General features: G+C 30.7%; 1 protein-coding gene across 1 annotated transcript; it reads right to left on the bottom strand.

Moving 5' to 3' along the window:
* Positions 1–1,653: 1,653 nt before the first annotated feature.
* Positions 1,654–3,461, bottom strand: LOC115949975 (1,4-dihydroxy-2-naphthoyl-CoA thioesterase 1-like). The gene is made up of 3 exons (XM_031067232.1): positions 3,315–3,461; positions 2,994–3,185; positions 1,654–1,806 (listed from the first exon to the last, which is right to left on the bottom strand). The coding sequence occupies exons 1-3, from the start codon at positions 3,459–3,461 to the stop codon at positions 1,654–1,656; spliced, it is 492 nt and encodes a 163-aa protein (XP_030923092.1).
* Between the last annotated feature and the right edge of the window lie 18,029 nt (positions 3,462–21,490).

Genomic DNA, 21,490 nt, shown 5'->3' with positions numbered 1-21,490 from the left:
ATCAAATCTTTTTCATCTTATCATGCCGAAAGAAATTTGACTTCTCCTTTTTCTTCTTCTCCTCGTTTTGTTACGTTGACTTGTGATATGATGAGTTTTTATTACTAAATAGAGGTGTCAAATTCTCAGCGGTGGATGATAAACCAAACCAGCCAATAAAAACATACTGGTTTTCAAGAGGAAACGTCCAATTAAACACTGAGATATAATTTGCACATGTGTCAAGGAATGATTGAGTTACTTTTTACCTTGCAACAATGAAGGATCAATATAGAAGTTATGTTATCCAATAATAAGTTAACATATGGATAAGTTATGGTAAAGTGTACGGTAACATATGTGTGATGGTATAAGAATTGGTTTTTCAACTTATTTACACTATGTTTGGTTTGAGGAAATCCATATTACTCTTTATATTCAAATTCCTGGGAATCTAGATGTCTCAGAATGTAATTATTCCTATATTTGATTTAATTAAAAATCTAATAAGATTCTTGAGAATATGAGATTTTTTATTTTTGGTTTATTCTTAAGAATCTTATAGAATTTTTTTTTTTAAAAAAAAATATCCTCGGATTTGTGAACACAATACTAGTTTGTTTTTTTTTTTTTTTTTTTTTTTTTTTTTTTTTTTTTTTTTTTTTTTTCAAATTAAAAAAAAATAAGAAACAAAATATAAATTATAAATCATTCCCATACTAAGAGATTTGGTAATTTTGTTACTTATAACCTTACTAGTACTAGACATGTTAAGAATTAATTGGTGTAAATGAAAGATGTTCCTCCACATTTCAACGTTGTAATCTTAAAATTTTAACAAAACTAGTTTTTTAAAATAAATAAGCTAAATTTTATATTTGTCGTATATTTAGCAATTAAAGATGCAGAAGGCACTGGCGGTGGAAGACTCCAGCTCTTTTGTATTTTTAACATGGACTTCATCAGGTCATAACAATCATTACTAATCTGTAATCCCCTCTGCAACCCCTTTGTAACCTTCTATAATATTTATATGGTATTAAAAATAAAAGAGAGAGAGAGAAGAACAGCAGCAGAAAACAAATTACAAAGGCACTAAAAAACTGCATCATACTCCAAAAAAAAAAAAAAATTTAAAAAATGTATAGAGGGCAAGATAATTATAGCAAAAGTCATGGTAGGGGCTAAAGGCTAATCTCTTTCATTGCGTCGAAAATAATGTCATTAAAAGAAAGGAGATGGTCATAATATATATATATAGAGAGAGAGAGAGAGAGAGAGAGAAGCAAGGAATCTTTTGCTTCATTGAGAGCATTGTTAGTTGAAAGTTGAAACTAACATCATGTAGATTACATTTGAAATTTTGCAGACAACTACTTCTACTTTATTTTGAATCTATGCAAAAAGGAACAAAGGCTTTTTGAAGTTTGTTACATATGCTAGCCCTTGAGTGCAAAGTTGTGGTTACTAAGGAGAAACATGAAAATGCCAAATCAGAACAGCGAACAAGCGAAGCATCATCACTATCTCTGTGCAGAATAATTTATTACTTCTCTTTTGTTTCATAATACAATTATGTCCAGGAAATCCTTATTTACTACGGCTCTGATTTCAATTGATTGTTAAAATAAATAGTGTGCAAAATCATGTAAACATAGTACATGTACAGGTGGTTCACAATTTTGCATGCTTCCTGACCGTTGCAGCGGTATCCTTTAAGTGCTCCGGCATTGGCACGTTAGCAAGAAGAGTAACCCTAGATGATGATACCAAGGATTTGCTTTGTGAGTTTGAAGGATCAATCTTCCAGACTTGCACCTCCCACACCTGCTCAAAATTGACATCATTTGAAAAATAAGTCTTATTAGTGTTAACATATATACTCCAAGAATTTAATTAATATCATTAATAGCAAAAAACTGGAGAAGGAAAACAGAAGATATCGCATGGTTTTTCCAGAAAAGATTGTAGTGGTTTGTTTTTATGTCACCCTTAAAATATGTATCAATTAGACACGAGAATTTTATAACTTCTGTTGTAATTGACTCATAGTAAAAGTGGTATTAATGGTTAAAGTTATCTCAAAGTAATATTATTCTAAACACAACTTGTAACATTAATCAACTATGCTTTGAAAATAACAGTAAAAAAATTGTCCTAAATGTTGATTTGCATGTATACATCAATTTGACAAGTCAAAACATACAAAATATTTGTGGAATAAAAGAATTAATTAATTTTTTTATTTTTGAATATTAGGAAGCGAGTCCCATCTTTTGGCCTGAACATTTCCCTCACTGCCTACAAGATAAGCCAGAAATCCAATGAAGCGATGGTGTGATGATCTATGAAGTACGGGTGCGCTTCTGGATTCAGGTGCAAGTGTGGGTGTGGGACTCAGCAATTTTTGAAAAAATAAGGTGCAGGTGCGGCAGGGTGCGGCAATTAAAAATATTTTTATTTATATTTTCTATATATTTTTACTATTAAAATATTCTTAAAAAACACATTACTATGCCTTGATTTACAAAACAAAGAAAGAAGAAGGCAAGAAACACAAAACAAAACACAAAACACAAAAAAAGCAACAAATATTCATAATAAAATTGAGAAATGACAGATTTAGGATGTTTGGGCCTCATTCAAAGCCGATTTTGGTTGTTCCGGCATAATTCAAGGCTGATTTTGGCCTGTTTCGGCCATTTCGGTCGCCAGTCGATATGACTTGATTCTAGCCGAATCTTCCCGGTTTGGCGCAAATCAACAAGAATGGAAGCCGAGTTGGCGTGAATCGAGCAAAGTCAACGCGAATCTGTGAAAAAAAAAAAAAAAAACAGCTCAGACGCGGCACCGACATGTGGGCAGCCACATCGGACTCTGGTGCAGCACCCTCCCAACTACGTCTGTGCTTCATAGGTGATGATTGAAGGGAAGTCATTCAAATATTCAATAACCCAAGTGACAAATTAAAGCATGTATCATGTAGGGACTAGTGTAATCGAAAATTAGCCCACCTGGATGGTTTTACCAACACTAAGAGGGGTAGCCTCTCCAAATACTTGATCACCAAGTTGAGCAGGCTTCAAATGGTTGAGGCTGATATGAACACCAGCTACTCTCTGACAACCCGAAGCTACGAGGGCTCCTAAGCTTGCCAGAGACTCAGCTATCAATGCTGATACACCTCCATGCATCATCTTGAAGGACTGTACTTTTTTCCATTCCATCAATCATGTAAATTATAATTGAAAAAAAAAAATTAATATAAGAATTTTTTTTTTTCTGTCATAACTCATAAGCAAATTAATGAATTAGAGAGGAAGAGTAGTGGAGACCTGACAGCACATCTGATTAAGATAAAGGCGGCCGGTAACTTTTTCTGGCGAGACGTATTCATACTGGAAACCCATCTTATGAAGTATATTATCAAAAGACGCTGTATTAGACGATGATGCTGCTGCTGTTGTTTTCTTTTCCTCCATGTCTGTATATTGATAATTATTGTGTATGTTGTTAAGGTAATCAAATATTTCTCATCTTAATTATCATGTGGAAAGAAATTTTGCTTCTCCTTCTTAGTTCTTATACCTCCTTTTGGTATGTGATTTGTGATGTGATGACTTGTTTTTACTAAATATTTCACAACTTTAGAGTTGTCAAATTCTCAGCAGTTGATATTAACTATAGACCCGGTCCAGACAATAAATACAAGCTTAATTTTTTTCGTTATAGAAAGTAATTAACTTGTGATATGATGACTTTGTTTAATTTTTACCAATTATTTTACAACTTTAGAGGTGTCAAATTTTTAGCAGTTGATAATGAATTGATATTAAGGGTAGACCCAGTCCAACCAATAAATACAAGCTTTTTTTTAAGGAAAAATCTAGATACACACTTTGTCATGCACTTTGATATTATTTGCACGTGTGTCAAGTAATGATAAAATTATTTTTCACCAAGTAACAATGAAGAATGAAGGATCAATGGACAAGTGATATAATTCAATCACAAGTTAACATATGGATAAGTTGTGATAACGTGTATAGTAATTAGTTTCTAAATTTCTTTTCACTAAGTTTGGTTTGGGAAAATCCACGTTACCCTTGGTATCCAAATTATTGAGAATACCATATTTAATTTAATTATTTCTAAGTTTGATTTGATTAGAAATCTAATAAGATTTAGAGTTTTATTTTTAATTCCCTAAGAATCTTACAGGAAATTTCTTCCTCTCCGAAATATTTAGATTTGTAAACAAAATACTATTTTTTTCCTCCAAATTAAAATATGAGAAACAAAACTTAAATTATAAATCATTTGGAAAATTCATTAAAACTATAATCTAACATTTTTGAATAACATATATAATACAAAAATAATTATTTAAATTTTGTTCTTCATGGCAATCACGACATCGTGTCTTGTTAATAAAAATATTTTTTTTAACATCTAACTGAAAAACAAAAAGGCTAATCCTTAATCGTAATTTTTAAAAGGAGTGTTAAATCCATAAATTTTTAAAGTTTTGGTTCTATTGGTTAAAGGGTAGAAGAAATGGGTAAAATTGTCACTTTATAATAATGTAACTTTTTACAAACATGTTAGAAGTTTATTGGTCTGGATGGAAGATGTTTCTTCACATTTCAACTTTGTAATCTTAGCCGACATGGTTGTTTTATTTTAATAAAATTACAACATTCCTCCAAAAAAAACATATTAATTTTGCAATAATTTTTTTCCTTAATTTTTTTATTTAAAAAATTTAACAAATTATTAATAAATTGATATTAACGGTAGACCCAGTCCATCCAAAAAATACAAGCTGTTTTTATGGAAAAATCTAGTTGCACACTTTGTCATTCACTTTGATATAAATTGCACGTGTCAAGTAATGATTGAATTACTTTTCACCAAGTAAAAATGTAGAATGAAGGATCAATGTATATGTGACATAATTCAATCACAAGTTAACACATGGATAAGTTGTGGTAGAGTGTATGGTAATTAGTTTCTCAATTTATTTACACTTAGGGGTGTCAATGTTCAACCCAACCCGCGAACACGACACGAACCTGACACGGGTTTTTTCGGGTTAGGGTTGGACCTTAATGGGTTTGGGTCATAAACGGGTCGACTCGAAAGCGACACAATAAGAAACGTGTCATAAGTGGGTCAACCTGCATAACCCGCAATAGACACGTTTGACACGCCAATTTATTTGTGTCAACCCGAAATGACCTACTTAACACAACTCATTTAACTCATTTAACAAATAAATATTTATTTTATTTTAGATTTGTCAAATACCTTTTATATCCAACATATATTTTAAATTTAAAAAGAAAAGTGAGTAATTACAAAAATTTACAAGAGATATAATTGGAAATTGAAACTTTACAAACCCTAGAACTACTAATACTTTTTTTTTTGTTTTTTTTTTTTGACATAGAACTTGCACAAATAAAATTGGATGAGCTTGTAGAAGATGTTATGAATTTGAACATCAACAAAGAATCTATGGATGATAATCGTGGTCATAGTCAGGATTAGTCTACTGTTTACTCAAATTCTTTAAATATTGATACTTAGCATTTGATGAGTTCCAAGGATATTTTATATATATATATATATATATATATATTTTAACTATGTTATTTTATTTTTGTTAAACTTAGTTATTTTGAATTTGGGTTGAAGTGTATGCACTTCTTTTAGAGTGTAAAGAACTTATTTTCTAGATGAATATTATATTTTTGTTGAACTATATTATTTTGAATGTGAGTTGAAGACTTGAAGTGTATGCACTGTTTTTTGGGATGTAAAAAAAATTATTTCTAGATGGATGTTATATTTAATATTATGTAGGTTGAAATAGGTTGTGTTACATTCGTGTCAACCCAATACGACTTGTTTATTAAGCGTGTCAAATGGGTTGGGTTAGGTCAACCCGCTTATTAACAGGTCGGGTTAGGGTTGAAGAATCACGACACGATTATTAAATGGGTCGGATTAGGGTTGAGCCATTTAGTCGAATACCCCTACCTTGACACGACACGAACTCGACATGCTAACCCGAATTGACACCCCTATTTACACTACGTTTGGTTTGGAGAAAAACACATCATGCTTTGAATACATGAGTCATCAGCCTCACATGAGAATGGACCCCACAAGTCATCGGTTTATCTCTCTCTTATCTCAACCTCTCTCTCCCTACTCTCTGTTTCATTCTCTCTTTCCTCCCTCTATCTCAATCTATCTCTCTTAGATCAACATGGAGATCGGCATCTGCGGTGGAGCCGTGGAGGTCATGGGTTGTGGTCGAGGTGGCATTTGTGGTAGAAGTCGAGGGTCGGTCACAGTGGTTGTGGCTAGATTGCAATGGTTGTGTTTTGTTCTTGGGTATAGGTCATGGTGGTTGTTAGGTATGTGGCTGGTTTTGTTGTGAAGGATTGTAGCAGTGATGGTGGTGCCAATTGTGGTGGTAGTTGTGAGAGTGAATTTGCTATGAAGTATTGTGCGAAAGTTAAACAATGGGTTTTGGTGTAGTGGTGCCAATTGTTGTTATTGGTGGTGGTTCTAGGTTTGGGTTTGGTGGTGGGTAGTTGAGAGAAATTAAGAGAGACAGAGATAGAGACAGAAGAATTGGTTTTGGTGTGATGGTAACAATTGTAGTTGTTGGTGGTGGTTTTGGTTTTGGTGGTGGATGGCCGAGAGAGAGAGAGAGTAGAGATGGGAAAGAAGAGGGATTGATAGTTTTATATTATTTTATTATATAGTTTATATTATTTTAATGTATTGTATGATAAAATAAAATTTGAGATATTTGGTGTATTGTAAAGTAAGACTATATAATAGATAAAAACTAACTTTTTAGATGGTAAAATGATCATTTTTATGCAAAACCGGATGTGAATGCTCTAATAAAGGGGAATTATAAACTACCCCAAACATAAATACAAAAAATACTTTTTCCCCAAAGAAAAATTATTTTTAACAAAATGTTAGTTTTAATGGCTTAATCAGTAAAAAATGAAACAAAAATTAAAAAGTTGGCAACCAAACCAAATAGATTTTTTATTTTTTATTTTTTTTAAAGTGATTTGAACAGAAGGATATCCTTGCTGTGATTTGGGCCGTTCAGCACCATTTTGTGGGTAATAAACAATAAATTTTTGGTAATTTACACTTGATTTCTTGACACAAAATTATGTTTTTTTTTTTTTTTTTTGTTAATTTGTATATTTAGTCAGTAATAATTTTGGGAAAATAATAATTATATAATTAAGTCCGTATAGGTTGTTCTTTTTCTTTTTTTTTTTCTTTTCTGAGAAATAAGTCCATATAGTTTAGAATGTAAATAAAATTGAAGGATGTGGTTCCATCGTGATCACAATGATACTTGACTAAAGCTTGCTCTGAACTTGAGCTATGGACCGTTCAGGAAGGCCTATTGATGGCTTAAAATCAAAGCTATTGTAATATTCTCTTAGAGATTGGAAGATCCTGGTGTCTCAAGATTGGCTAGTTGGGTGGGTTTCAGTTAAATGTAAAGTCTCTTATCATCAAATAAGAGATTTGAAACTCAATTCTCGCCTACATAAAAAAATTAATTGATATCTTGACTTATAAAGAGTAATCGTCACAAAGCAGCCGTCATAAATTTGAAATATTATCATATCTATCAAAAATAGATTGGCAGGCTACTTGTTTTTTGTCATTTGTACAGAAAAACTAATTATTGTTGGTTTAGCCCTTTAACTTTAGAGAAATGTTAATTAGCACAATATTTGTACAACACTTTTATAACAAATCTTAATTAGCTAGCTGTTATGTACCTGTAGGCAAAAAAGTAATTTCAAAAGTTGAGTTCATATTAAAATTAATAACAATTTATAAATTTTTTGTGAAAATATTGTGAACATAACACTTTTCTTAACTTTAATATCCCTATAAAATTGGTCCTTCAATCCATTATCTTCTATAAAATTGACACTATTTATGTATGTGATAGGACCCTTTTACTAGAGTTAACAATAATTTTACCGGCGACAATAGGCAAATGGACCAATCTAATAGAAATGTTAGTTTAAGGATTAAAATGATAAAATTATACTTTATAGACCAAAATAACTATTCACCCAAACTTAAAGAATGTAATTTGGATTTTGATCCAAAATCTTACATACATACATATTATATATAACAATAAGATCCAATCACTCAAATTGTAAAGGAATCTTAATAAATAAGTAAAAATCAAGATTATAATAAAAATATGAAAATGTTGATATATAATATAAATAGTAAAACATGGAACTAAAAATACAAGCTTTGATAATTTCATTATCGTTTATAATGGAAGTATGGAACACGTTAACAAAATAAATTAATAATTATCATATTTGAAGTATTGAAACTAAGTAAAGTTCAAGTATTTTTCACACATGTAATATAGAAAATGGTTAATATGTGTTTCATACATTAAATTATAAAATAAAATTTCAGAATATTTTGTATTGTAAATTGGGGTTTTATAATAAAAATACATACAAACATATAATATATAGTAGAGTATGCTGCATCACTTTGGCTTCGTTTGGGAGTTCATAAAGGAGCGGAATAGAATGGAATAAAATGATTGATCATAACGGAATGGAAATGAATAGAATGTATTTAAGCAAGATAAAGGAATGGAAAATAAAGAAATGGAATGAAATTAAGTAATATTGTTTGGATATTTTAAAATAAAGGAATAGAATGGAATGAAAATGAATGGAATATAAATAACCTTGCTGGAAAGTAACATAGAGCGAAATTAATGAATGAAATCATTTTATAACAATATACTATTAAACCCCTATTTTAAAATAAAAGGTTGAACATATAGGAGTATTTTGAAAACTTTAGTAAAAAATTCATCAATTCTAATTCTATTACTTCAAATTCCTCCAAATTTCGAGGAGAATGAAAAATTTGAGGTTTTAAGATAATAGAAAGGAAATGGTGTTCTCTCCTACCTATTCAATTCTCTCTCACTTAAACTTCCAAATAAGGTAATAGACTTTCAATTTCCTTCATTAAAACTCTCAAATAAAGGAAGGGAATAATATTCTAAAATTATTCATTTCCATTTCATTTCATTACCTCCTCCCAAACATGGGCTTAATAGTAACTCTCAAAATAATAATAATAAAAGGTGGAAAAAAAAGTTTGAGTTTGGTCTTATAAGCATAAATGGGGAGTCTTTTGGCTAAATATTGATAAAAATGAAGTTTATTTGTGATATATATATTGTTCGAAGTTATTTAGCTATTTGAGAAGAGATATAAATTTTGGCAATAGTGTTGCTAAAATTGTGAGAAAAAGTAAGAAAGAGAAAAGAAAAATGATGTGAAAAGAAAGGAGAGAGAAAAGCAATTTCAACAATAAGATTGCCGAAAAGCAATTTCAACAATGGTATTGACAAAATTGCTGCTACCCATTCTCCTATTGTGACCAACTGCCATGACCGAATAAAGAGAGAGAAAATTTTGTATTAATGGCAATGCCATTGCCGAAATAAGAGAAGGGGGAGAAGCTAAAATTTTGTATTTTGGGCATCTTATTCCCGAAATAGGAGAGAATGAAAACTTGCTAGCTCATAATTTAACATAAAAATATAAACACATCTAGTAGACCACAAGACAAAAGAAAAGAGGACCATGGCCTTTTGGCCCAGCGGGCTTCCCCTTTAAACCAAATTTTTTTACTAAATATTATATTTTTATACATTTCAATTTTAACTTTGTAAACAATATTTACTACAGAAAATTAAAAAAATAAACTAGCTTATAGTTATAACTTATAATCTTTTCAAAATAAAATTTTTATACAAAATATTTAAAAAAAAATTGTTTTTGGTGTGCTTTTGTGTTTTATGCAGCAATGTCAAATGTGTGTTTCTTTTTTCTTTCTTTTTTCCATCAAAATTTTGATGAGATGGTAATAAATCTTAAGTACACTTCTTTTTATTCTTCACCATTTCTGTTTGAATGATGCCAAATGATTGGTAATGATTAAAATATCAACAATCTACCCTCTTATTTATAGAGTGATTGTACTTACACTTAATCTTTTTGTTTCTACTATAACTACAAGATGAGCATTTTCAATCATAAATGGTCAAAACTTGGTTCCATAACCAAAAAAAAAAAAAAAAAAAAAAGATAAAATTTTAAAATGACTATTTGATTTTGTATATTGAAAGAGAAATTAGTGCAAATTTAGTATAAAATCAATCATATAGTATTTCAAAGATTTAAAAGAAAGCCAAATTACATTTTGATAAATGACATATTTAAAATGTATTGAAAATAAATTATTTCATGCCTTTTCTTTTGTTAATATTGAATGGATATTGTGATGGGATTCATAAAAATTAAAAATAAAATGTAGTTTTTTCTATCTAGAAAAGAAAATAAACTTATTAATAATTTCATAGAATGCAAACTATGGGTGCCCGTGGACTGAGGATGAAGTTGAAAAGTTGCAGTGTTGGTGTTGGGATGCCACGAGCCATGCGCCCAAGGAGGAATTCACCCGAGGAGAGGAAGGGATGAATCATAGGACTCTGAAATGTTCCAGGTGGAGAGAAGGGTATGAAGAGAGAGAGAATTTGTGATCATAGGTGAAGTTTCTAGTTTGGAGTAGCCTGTTGCCTCCGCATTAAATGGTGGGCAACAGTTTTATCAGCTGCATTGATGAGGAAGTGACCTGAATAGTGCATGTCACAACTAAACAGATTCCTTCCGCCACCTTATTCAGATACAGAAAGAAACAAGTATCATGATAGGAAGTATGTTAGGTAAGGATGGATGGTTGAGATATTAGAGAATGAGAAGTATATAAGAAAAAGGAGGTTTACAGAAAAGAAGGAAGCAAGACACAAATATCAAGAGATAGAGAAGAAACGAGAAGAGCAATGAGAGAAAAGAAAGTGAACAGTAACATCTCTTATGTAAATGTGGTCTCCTTAGGCCAATTTGTATTGAGAAAGTGGTTCATCCATTTATTAAGATCTGCCTTTTCTTCCTTATTTTTCTCCTCAGGTAGAATCCCCCTTTAGTTGTTTGTTTCCCTCTCTTATAAATTCATTGTTTTGGACCACGGTTGGACGGATTCAGCCACTATTCTAAGTGGGCTTGGGCTACTAGTTTTTCTAGTCCTTACACATACGATTTCAAAGTGATTGTGTGCACTTTTTTTAATATATATTTAGGTATAATATAACTTTACTTAGGAGAAAGAAAAAAAAGATTTAATAAAATATTGATTGAAATTTTTTTTATTGATAAAAAAATGACTGAAATAGATTAAAATGGTGTTTTTTTTTAATATATACTTAGGTATCCTTGCCAAAATTTAATATAAAAAAAAAAAAAAAAAAAATTCTTTCCTATTTTCGGCATTGAGGTTGCCAAATAGAAATTTTTTTTCCTTCTCTCTCCTTTCTCCCATTTCATCAATGGTATTGTCATAATACAAAACTTTTCTCTTTCCTCTTTTCGGTAATGGGCAGTCAATCAATAGGTCACTGGCTGAAAAATGGACAATAGCAATTTCAGTAATACAATTGCTGAAATTACTTTTCTCTCTCCGCCCCTTTCACAACATTTAACTGTCCTCTCTCTTACTTTTTCCAATAACACCACTGTTGAAATTCATCTCTCTCCTCAAGTAGCTAAGTAACTTTGAATAGTACATATATCATAAACAAACTCAAACTTTACCAATATTTAGTCAAAAGACTAGGAAAAAAAATTGATATTAGAAGAATTTTCAAATACTTTGATTTTGGCCTTTTAAAAAGAAAATGGAGTTTTACAAATAGATCGAACTCTTAGATTTTGATGTGTCAAATTATGTTTAAACTTTTGATTTGAAAATTTAACCTCTAAAATATTAATTAGGATTGTAACAAACCAAACCTTTTGTTCATATTTTCTATTAGTCTTACATAGACTAAAGTACATTTATTTTTATTCTTAAATTTTGGAATTATTTTCATTGTGGTCTTTCATGTTTGATACCATTTTCATATTAACTATATCCTCCATTTTTTTTTTAGTAATCTTATTATTAAGTGCGCGCTTCATATTTAACTATTTTATGAAATACTAACTCTAGAATGTTTTGGAATACATGAATTTCATTATTGTAGGAAGAAAATAAATATATTATAGACAATCATATTACTAACAAATATATATGGACAATAGAGCCAATATGAAAACTGAATTAAATATGAAGGGTCAAAATGAAAATTTTGAAACGAAAAGAGTCAAAATAAAAACAACCCCATTCTTTAAGGGTCAAAAGAGTAATTTAATATTTAATCTTTAGCAAAAATCCAAAAAAAAAAATCCAAAAATGCAAAGAGAAGATGAGGGTATCTATTCAGGGTTTGGATTAGGATTATAAACTTGTTAAAAACTTAAAATAGGGAAGAGGTGAAGAGCTTATAATGTCTTGGAAAGATATATGGGGTGCTTTAGGGCATCCACAGCAGATTGGCACACTAAACACAAAAAACCCTCTTTATGAGATATTCCAAATCTCATAATTTTTGCTACATGTGAATAATATTGTTCCATGTTGAAACGGTACAAACAAGAATGCTAAAAAAAAATAGTTTTTTATTCATTTCTCTCTCATCCTTTTTGACTTTGTTGTTGTTGTGCTTGATGATGATGATGGTGGGAGGAGTTGATATATTATTTTAATGTGTAATAAATATTATTTTAATGTATAGAATTGAATGATAAAACATTTGATAAATGAAATGTTGTAAAATAATAAAGTAGGCTTTTGATGTGTCAAAATAGCATTTTTTATAGAACATCTGCTGTAAATGCTCTAAAACTAATTGTGCTGCAAAGCTCTTGGCTGTATAATTATTTTAATAATATATATATATATATACACACACACACACTAGCCTTATCACACACTAGCTACAAGTCTTTTGGGTTCAGTCTCATAATGTTTACAAGTCTCTTTGGTGTGTCAAAATGACATTTTTTATAGAACATCTGCTGTGAATGCTCTAAAACTAATTGTGCTGCAAAGCTCTTCGCTGTATAATTATTTTAATAATATATATATACACACACACTAGCCTCATCACACACTAGCTACAAGTCTCTTGGGTTCAGTCTCATAATATTTAAAAGTGAAATAGAGATTGTGTCCTAATTCTTAGGATCTTTCTTTATTTAACTTTTTTTTTGTAATTATTAATTTGTACATGAGTTAGTGGCTCATATGAATGGAAGAAACTATGCGAAACTAAAACTCTTGAATTTTTTTTCCAACTCTCATGTAAAGGCATTGGAGTTCAAAAAGGAGAAGTTATATGTCTTAAAAAAAATCCTGTAATAAAATAAGTAAATAACAGTGAGTTTTTTGTTTTTTTTTTTTTATTTAAATTTAAGAAAGAGATAGGTAACATGGAATAGTTTTTAAAAGTGAGATAGAGATAGTGTCTTAATTATTTAGATCTTTCTTTACTTGAGAATCGATAAAAGTTTTAAAATTTGAATTTAAAGTTAAAAGTGGTTAAAAAAAAAGGAAAAAACATAAAACTTATGAACTTTTTAAAAAATAGTAAATTATTCTTTTAACCAATTTATGTTTTTGAATTTAAAATTATTTGACTAAAAGATAGAGGTATTTTAGAGAGTTTAAGAATTTGTGTACGAATATTTTAGTACGCAAATGATGAAATTCAAACAGAGAATTCTGTTATTTTTTTGATGATTCAATAATTGGGGGAAGAGGGATTTGAACCCTAGATGTCTCATTTGGAAACACCAAGAGGTGCCAACCAGTTGAGTTACAAGGCTTTTGGCGAGAATTTTGTTATTAGTAGTGTAAAGAGATACTCTGTATATATATTTATGAATGTATAATTTCCACAACTAACAAATATAAGAAGTAAGAATATTCATTGTTATAATATATGGGTTACAGCGTTAACCATGTAAATGAATGAAGGTTGTATCTGGACATAATTTACTAACGTGCTTTCTGTATCTCATGCAATCAGATAATTAACACTGTTATCTAGGGAAAAAACACACACACCCCTAGCTTATTAGTAGTAATTTTTAACAAGATGACATCCATCCTCTAATATAAAAATAAAATAAGCAGTTTTATCTGAAAATCTTGAGATTTGGGTAAAAGATTTACCTGAAAATGTGGATGTTGTTTTCCAGTCAGATCTTCCTTGAGTTTTGTTTTTCGTTTTACTGTGTTGTTGGTTTTTTTAATAAAATTTTGATTATCTTTTTCTCAAAAAAATTAAATAAATAAAATAAGCAGTTATCAAGTATCTTGCACATTAATCGGTACTTTATGTTGTTTTAAAAAGAAACGTATAAAATTTAAATTTTCTATCTCTGCTGGCCTGTAATTATTGAAATATCCAAAAAATAATAATAGTAATCTAGGCATTAGTGCCGAACAGTGCAAAAGATAACTAAAGTAAAAAAAAAAACCCTACAAAGCTATGGGTTAATCTTTATTAAAATGTTGTATTATATAATTTTTCTTTTTTTTGAAAGGTGAATCTATTTCTTTATAGTTTTTTGAGAATGTATATTTCTTTATAGTTTATAGAATTAATATGTCAAGATTTGGCGAGGGCCCCGATAGATTAACCTCTACATCTATGTTTAATCTAATTTTAAAAAATAGGCAAATGGCTTTTATTTAAAAAGGCAGTCTAATTTGAACCATTTTGGTTGGAAAACTAGGTTTGAAGGTTTGAAATTTCTAAAGTTCAAATTGCATCTGCTCACGGTTTTAGTTAGCTCAATTAGTTAGGTAGAGCTTTTTTTTCTGTCATATAATGGATTTAAATTTCATCTACAACAAAATGTAATTGATATTTTAGTTTGATTGGAAAGAATAATCATCATCAATATATAGAGGATACCATAAATTTAAATCCCACCATATCTTATAAAAAATCGTGTCTAAGTTAACGATAAATTTATTTATGCCAAATAGGAAACCACATTTGAAATTTGCAAATGGAATGCAGAGTAGTTCACTAGATTACAACGTATGATCTTGGTTGTTGGATTCGTTTTGGAAAAAAGAGTTTGGCTCTAAACCAGAAAAAGACCAAAACATTTTTTTTTGGGGGGGGGGGGGGGGGGGGGGGGGGGGGGGGGGGGGGGGTGTGTGGGACCTCCTACCCTAATCATCCATCCTCTCATTGCAATGGGGTGGAAGAATATAAATTTCTTTTGCTCCACTTTTTGTATACTACTTCATGCTCCACCAATCACAATTTATTGTGTATTTATTTTACTTTCCTTATAAAATTAGTTACACACTAAAGAAATTTGTGATAGGTAAATAATAAAGGAGAAGAAGACATGAGAATTTTATAATTCACACTATATTAACTCAAAGGGTTATATTTTCTTCATTCACTTAGACAATAATACATTACAATAGAACTCATTTTTATAATGAAAATCACATATACAAATCAATCACAATTTAAATTTTGAATTAATTGGTTCAATCACACAATTTTTCTTTTCTAATAATCAATTTCTTGATTTCTTTAAATCCCATGATTTTTTTTTTTTAAATAATCAATGCATTGATTTGATCTTCGATAATATGGAAAGTATATACATCCCTACATGCCCCTCTCAACTTGTGCGTGAAATCCTTGATGAAATGTGCATCTTAAAAAAAATTAAATCCTTTTTATTTGCCAAAATATTATTTCATCTCCAAAGTTTACCAAAAGTTTTTTTTTTTTTTTTCATCTCTTAAAAAGGGGTGGGCATGTGGTGGTGTTGCTATGAAAGGAGGTGAACTAGAGAAAAAAAAAAATTATTGAAGAGAAAAATGATATTTAAATATAGTAGAGAAATAAATATTGAAAATGAAGCCTTGAAGCAAATGGCACCTCTCAAAGCTTCGGGTCTTGATGGTATGCCCCCGTTGTTTTATCAACATTTTTGGGGTGTGGGTGAAAAGGATGTAACAACCTCAGTCTTATCTTGGTTCAATTCAAGTACTATCCCTCACTCGCTAAACCACACTTTTGTAACCCTCATCCTAAAAACAAATAATCCTAAATTTGTTAGATATAATCCCTATCAGTTTGTGTAATGTCCTCTATAAGATTTTCTGAAAAATTTTAGCCAATAGACTCAAGAAAATTTTACCCCACATCATTATTGAGCACCAATCAGCCTTTACAAAAAATAGGTTGATTATTGATAATATTCTTGTGGCTTTTGAGTCGCTTCACTACATGAAAAATCTAAGTACAGGAGACACAGGTTTCATGGCTATTAAGTTTGATATGAGTAAGGCCTACGACCGTGTGGAGTGGGTGTACTTGGAAAATATTATGAGGAAAATGGGGTTCGATGAGAAATGGATTGGATTGATCATGGTGTGTGTTAAAACAGTGACTTATTCTATCCTGATCAATGGGAAACATCAAGGGTTGATACATCCCATAAAAGGTATCCGCCAGGGAGACCCATTATCTCCACTGCTCTTCCTACTATGCACTGAAGGTCTACATGGGCTTATACAACATGCCACAAGAGTAGGGGACATTAAGGGTTTCTCCCTTTGTCAAAGAGGTCCTACATTAACCCACTTATTGTTTGCAGATGACAGCCTATTGTTTTGCAGGGCTACTAATGATGAATGCAAGAAAATTATTGATATTTTGGAGATTTATGAGAAGGGCTCAAGCCAAAAGGTGAATAAAAATAAAATAGCCATCTTCTTTAGCAAATCCCCCCCGGAAAGAATCAAGCAAGAGATAAGGGCTACTTTGGGTCTACAAGAGATTGTACACTACAAGAAATACCTTGGCTTGCCATCCTTGGTGGGTAGAAGGGAGAAGGAAAGTTTCAACTTTATAAAGGAAAAAGCGTGGAGAAAGCTACAAGGTTAGGAAGGGTAATTGTTATCTCAAGTAGGCCAGGAGGTTTTGATCAAAGCAGTCATCCAAGCTATTCCATCATTTGCAATGGGATGCTTTAAAATTCTATTGGGGCTTTGCCATGAAATTGAAATATTGATAAAAAATTTGGTGGGGACAAAGGCGAGATAAAAGAAAGATCCATTGGTTGAGATGTGAGGAATTGACAAAATCTATATTGGAAGGTGACATGGGATTCAAAGACATTGCTATGTTCAATTATTCGCTATTGGCCAAACAAGCGTAGAGGCTCCTTCATAATTTAGATTCATTGTTTTATAAGGTCTTCAAGTCACGTTTCTTCCCAAACTGCTCTATCATAGAGGCAAAAAATCCAATGCAGGCTCCCATATGGACAAGCATACTACATGGTAGGGATGTTTTGCTTTGGGGTTTCAGATGGAGGATAGGAAACGAAAAATCAGTTAGCATATGGAATAACTTCTAGCTACTAAGGAGCAATGCACCACAGGTATTATCTCCTATCATTGATTCTGCGGCTGATGCTAAAGTTGAAATTCTTATAGACGAAACAATGAGATAATGGAACCATGTTGTGATCAATGGAATCTTCACCACTAAGGAGGCTGGTCTGATCAAAACAATCCCACTGTCACAACAGGAAGTAGAGGATGGTTGGTTTTGGCCTTTCACTCAAGATGGAACTTACAATAACAAGTCAGGATACCATTTCTTGAAGTCTAAGGTTGAAGCCGAGATCAATGAAGACCAAGTGGGACGTGACAGAGCACTATGGCGAGGAGTCTGGTCTTTTCAAGTTTCAAAATAAAATAAAATAAAAACATGTTATGGAGGTCCTGCTGTAACTCTTTGCCAATGAAACAAAACTTGGAGTGTTGAACCATCATCAACAACCCAATTTGTGATCAGTGTATATAAGAAAGCACAGAGAAATGAGGGAAAGAAACAGAGAGCTAGAGAGAAAATTGGAGATGAAGAAACTTGTATTTCACAAAACTGAATTGAATCTGTACATGAATTGGGTCTATATACAAAAACAGAGCATAAACAAATATCCCAACTTATATGGGATCAGTTACAGCACGTGTGAGGTTAGTTATAGCACGTGTGAAAAGCATCACTACATAAATAACTACTAAGCTACTTGTAGTTTAGTCTACAGTATTCAACAACTAAGCACGACACTTTCATTTAGAGATCAGACTTCTTCTTGTTGTTTCTTTCTGTCATGTCCCAAACCCGATACTCGGATTTGTGATCATGACAAGCATGTTAATATCAAGCCTAAATCTGGTATTACCAAGAACCAACTAAACTTTTTCAAAAGTTTTTACAAAAGCCTTCCTCTTTCTTTTCATCTTTATTTCTTTACTTAAATTATATAACTTTTCACTTGACATTCAGAGCATCTACACTGTACTCAAAGAATAACATAATCCACCAATTACTCAAATTCTAAATTTCACATAATACATTTCTTAATACTTTAAGGTACACAACTTTCATTAGATCCTAAAATGCACAATACTACAAAGCTAAACATCAAATACTAATTTGGGATCTATACATTTAAAACTAAAACCAGCTCCTTCCAAATCTCAACTAAGGCTCTCCCTGCTCCAAAATAAGACCTGTTGACTGAAAGAGTGGAAGGGGTGAGCTACACAACTCAGTAAAGGTAAGATACATGAGAATTTAATAAAGATGCATGTAAATCAAATCATTTCATTCTATAAATATTCAGATAGGAGAACATCTTTTCATGCATAGTATTTTATACTATTCATAATAATAACTTATATGATTTTCATAGGTAAATAATTGTTCTCCTTTTTCTTATCAGGATAATATTACCAAAACCTTTCAAATTGAATTTCTTTCATTTCTTACAAAGTCACCAAATATAATATTGCTTGTTTAAAACCATATACATACATTCATACATACATACATACATATATATATATATATATGTATATATTCTTGTTACAAAATAATCTTTTTAACTTAAATCAGATAATTGGTAACTTTTTCTTTATAAATTTCTTCTTGTAAAATATTATAACTTTCATAGTCATAAAACTTAACGTTTTATAAAGAACAAATATCTGCTAACTTTTTAACGTAAACTTGTACTTTCATCAGAAGCTTTGTCTTTACATAACACTAAAACTTTTTCATTAGATTTTTTATATTTAAAACACAACAAAACTTCAGAAACTTTTATCTTTAAAGAACAACTTTTCTTTTCATCATAAACTGCTTCTTTTCATGAGAGCTTTCAACTTTTCATAATGCATTTAAACAAAATCATTCTCTCATGATTAATAACATAATATAGTTGTTCATAATATATTGGTTAGTCCATATCTGATAAGTCTGTACTTATTTAGGAGGCTTCTAACACCACTGTGCTAAGCATCCAGCATTCCCCACAATGCCAGGTATTCTCAGGATCATATCATAATATATATCTTCAACCATGGGGTTTAGTTGACTTCCTTTACAAGTTGGCCATAACCAATAAGGGCAGGTATAACAGAGCCAGTCCCACTTTTAATGGCCAATCAAATAACATTTTTCATAGAAAGCCAGTAATTAAATCCCTTCTAGTAGAGTTCAGATCATCAGAGAACAGAACACGAAAACATTTCATACTTATACATCATACTGAAATTCATAGTTTGCATAACATTTCATAATAAATGCATTTCCATTATTTTCTTTAAACATCATATTCGTGGAATTAGTAATAACATCAATATACTTAAATCATATACATAAGATTTTGAGAACCCACGAACATACCTTTGTCTGAAACATGATTATATGTCATATCTCTAATAAAAAAACCTTTTAATGCATGATATACTTTACAATAACCTCATGACTTACCAAATGCTCATATAACTTATCTCTTACCTGAAAGCAGAGGAACCGAAAGCCTACAGTCGAAGGTGCTTAGACTTGGGAACTGGTAACACTTACACTAAATATCAAAACTTATTACTTACTATCAATTATTTCTTATCATAAACTTTCACATTCATCTCAAAGTCTATCTCATAAAATCAAGGAAGTCCTAATCCTACCTCAACGAGGTTCCTCAAACACAAAATACATTCATCAAACACTATGATATACCAAATCATAGAGAAACCATTATTTTAATGTTCATGTTCAGATTGTGTCAATCAGCTTTAAAATCAATTCAGAATGTGTTTGAGATTAAGGCAATAATGCATGCATAAACATAAACTCTTTTAAGCATGATCATATAACCATATACACTTTTAAGGCAACATACAACATGAACAAAACAGCTTCATAAAAACAACAGTTAAATGGTTTAGCACCCCACCTTTAGAGTACTAAACCTAGAACCAAGTTATACAAAATTTATCTATGATTCAAACATATCAAATGATAAACATATTAAATTATAGCTTAAACCATTCACCCTAACTTTAGAATTAAATCCTCAAAGTCAGAGTTATCTTTTACTGTTTACTGCTCATTTCAGCAGCATATGCCTCATTTGTAAAATACAAATGGGCTATCTAAACACATCCAATCTTCATGAAATTTTACAGAGAAACTCCTCTTGATGTCTATTAAGTACCATATCAATTTTGGAGTCAAATCATGAAACCATGATTTAATAAAAATCATACAAGACAACGTGCTCAAATCTATCCTGGCAGAATTTCATGCAAATTAGAAATTAAACCATTATTTTTATATTGATCCAAATTCTATAAGACCACTTCCATTACAACCATATGTATCTTAGAATTCATAAGAACTACTCCTACCATCCTAATTCACTGTATACAACTTAATACATAATTTATCATACATAAACACAGAATCTGTCATAGTGACAGCTTTGCAACATTTTCTTGTAAATTTACAAACAATTATCAAACGATGGTATTTTCATATGAGGATTTTTATACACTCATTAGAAATGTTAGAAAATACTTATATACAGTCATTTAACCATTTAGAGCAAAATTAAATACAACAAAAATCCCAGCAGTAACATCAAAAGTACTCATCCTAACTTTTTTCTTACTTCTTTAATTATATACAATCATTAATTAGTAAAAATCCTAATCTACATTCAACAAATCACCAACACAGTTTCAAAGTTTCTTAAAATAGCATATATATATATATATATATAAAAAAAAACTTAAAAGTTTATGATTTTCTAATTTCACAAACCACAAATACCATTACTAAAAATTCTTTAAAGAAATCATGGATTCTAAGATGAAAGTAACTAGAACCCTTACCAAGCTTTTGGTTCTTGAGGGAAAATAAAAATAGAATCACTCTTGCATAAAAGGATTTCCCTTTCTTAGTGGTTGGACCCGAAAGTATGAGAGGTAGAGATCTTGAGAGAGAGTTTTCTTTTTTTTTGGTGTTGGACCCATGGGTATGAGAGGGCTTCTTGGATGTTCTAGATATTTTGAGAGAGTAGAAAGAAGAATGAGGTGGAGC

This window comes from Quercus lobata, chromosome 6 (assembly GCF_001633185.2).
Source record: "Quercus lobata isolate SW786 chromosome 6, ValleyOak3.0 Primary Assembly, whole genome shotgun sequence".
Taxonomy (NCBI): domain Eukaryota; kingdom Viridiplantae; phylum Streptophyta; class Magnoliopsida; order Fagales; family Fagaceae; genus Quercus; species Quercus lobata.
Note: the sequence above shows the minus strand (reverse complement) of the source record. Positions and strands in the feature narration are given on the sequence as shown.

Excerpts from the sequence above, each read along its gene's own strand:
- LOC115949975 (XM_031067232.1), bottom strand. The coding sequence starts at position 3,461 with ATGGAGGAAAAGAAAACAACAGCAGCAGCATCATCGTCTAATACAGCG. Across the intron at positions 3,186-3,314 it reads TTAATCAGATGTGCTGTCAG|TCCTTCAAGATGATGCATGG; the intron begins GTCTCCACTACT and ends AAAAAAGTACAG. Across the intron at positions 1,807-2,993 it reads GTGTTGGTAAAACCATCCAG|GTGTGGGAGGTGCAAGTCTG; the intron begins GTGGGCTAATTT and ends AATTTTGAGCAG.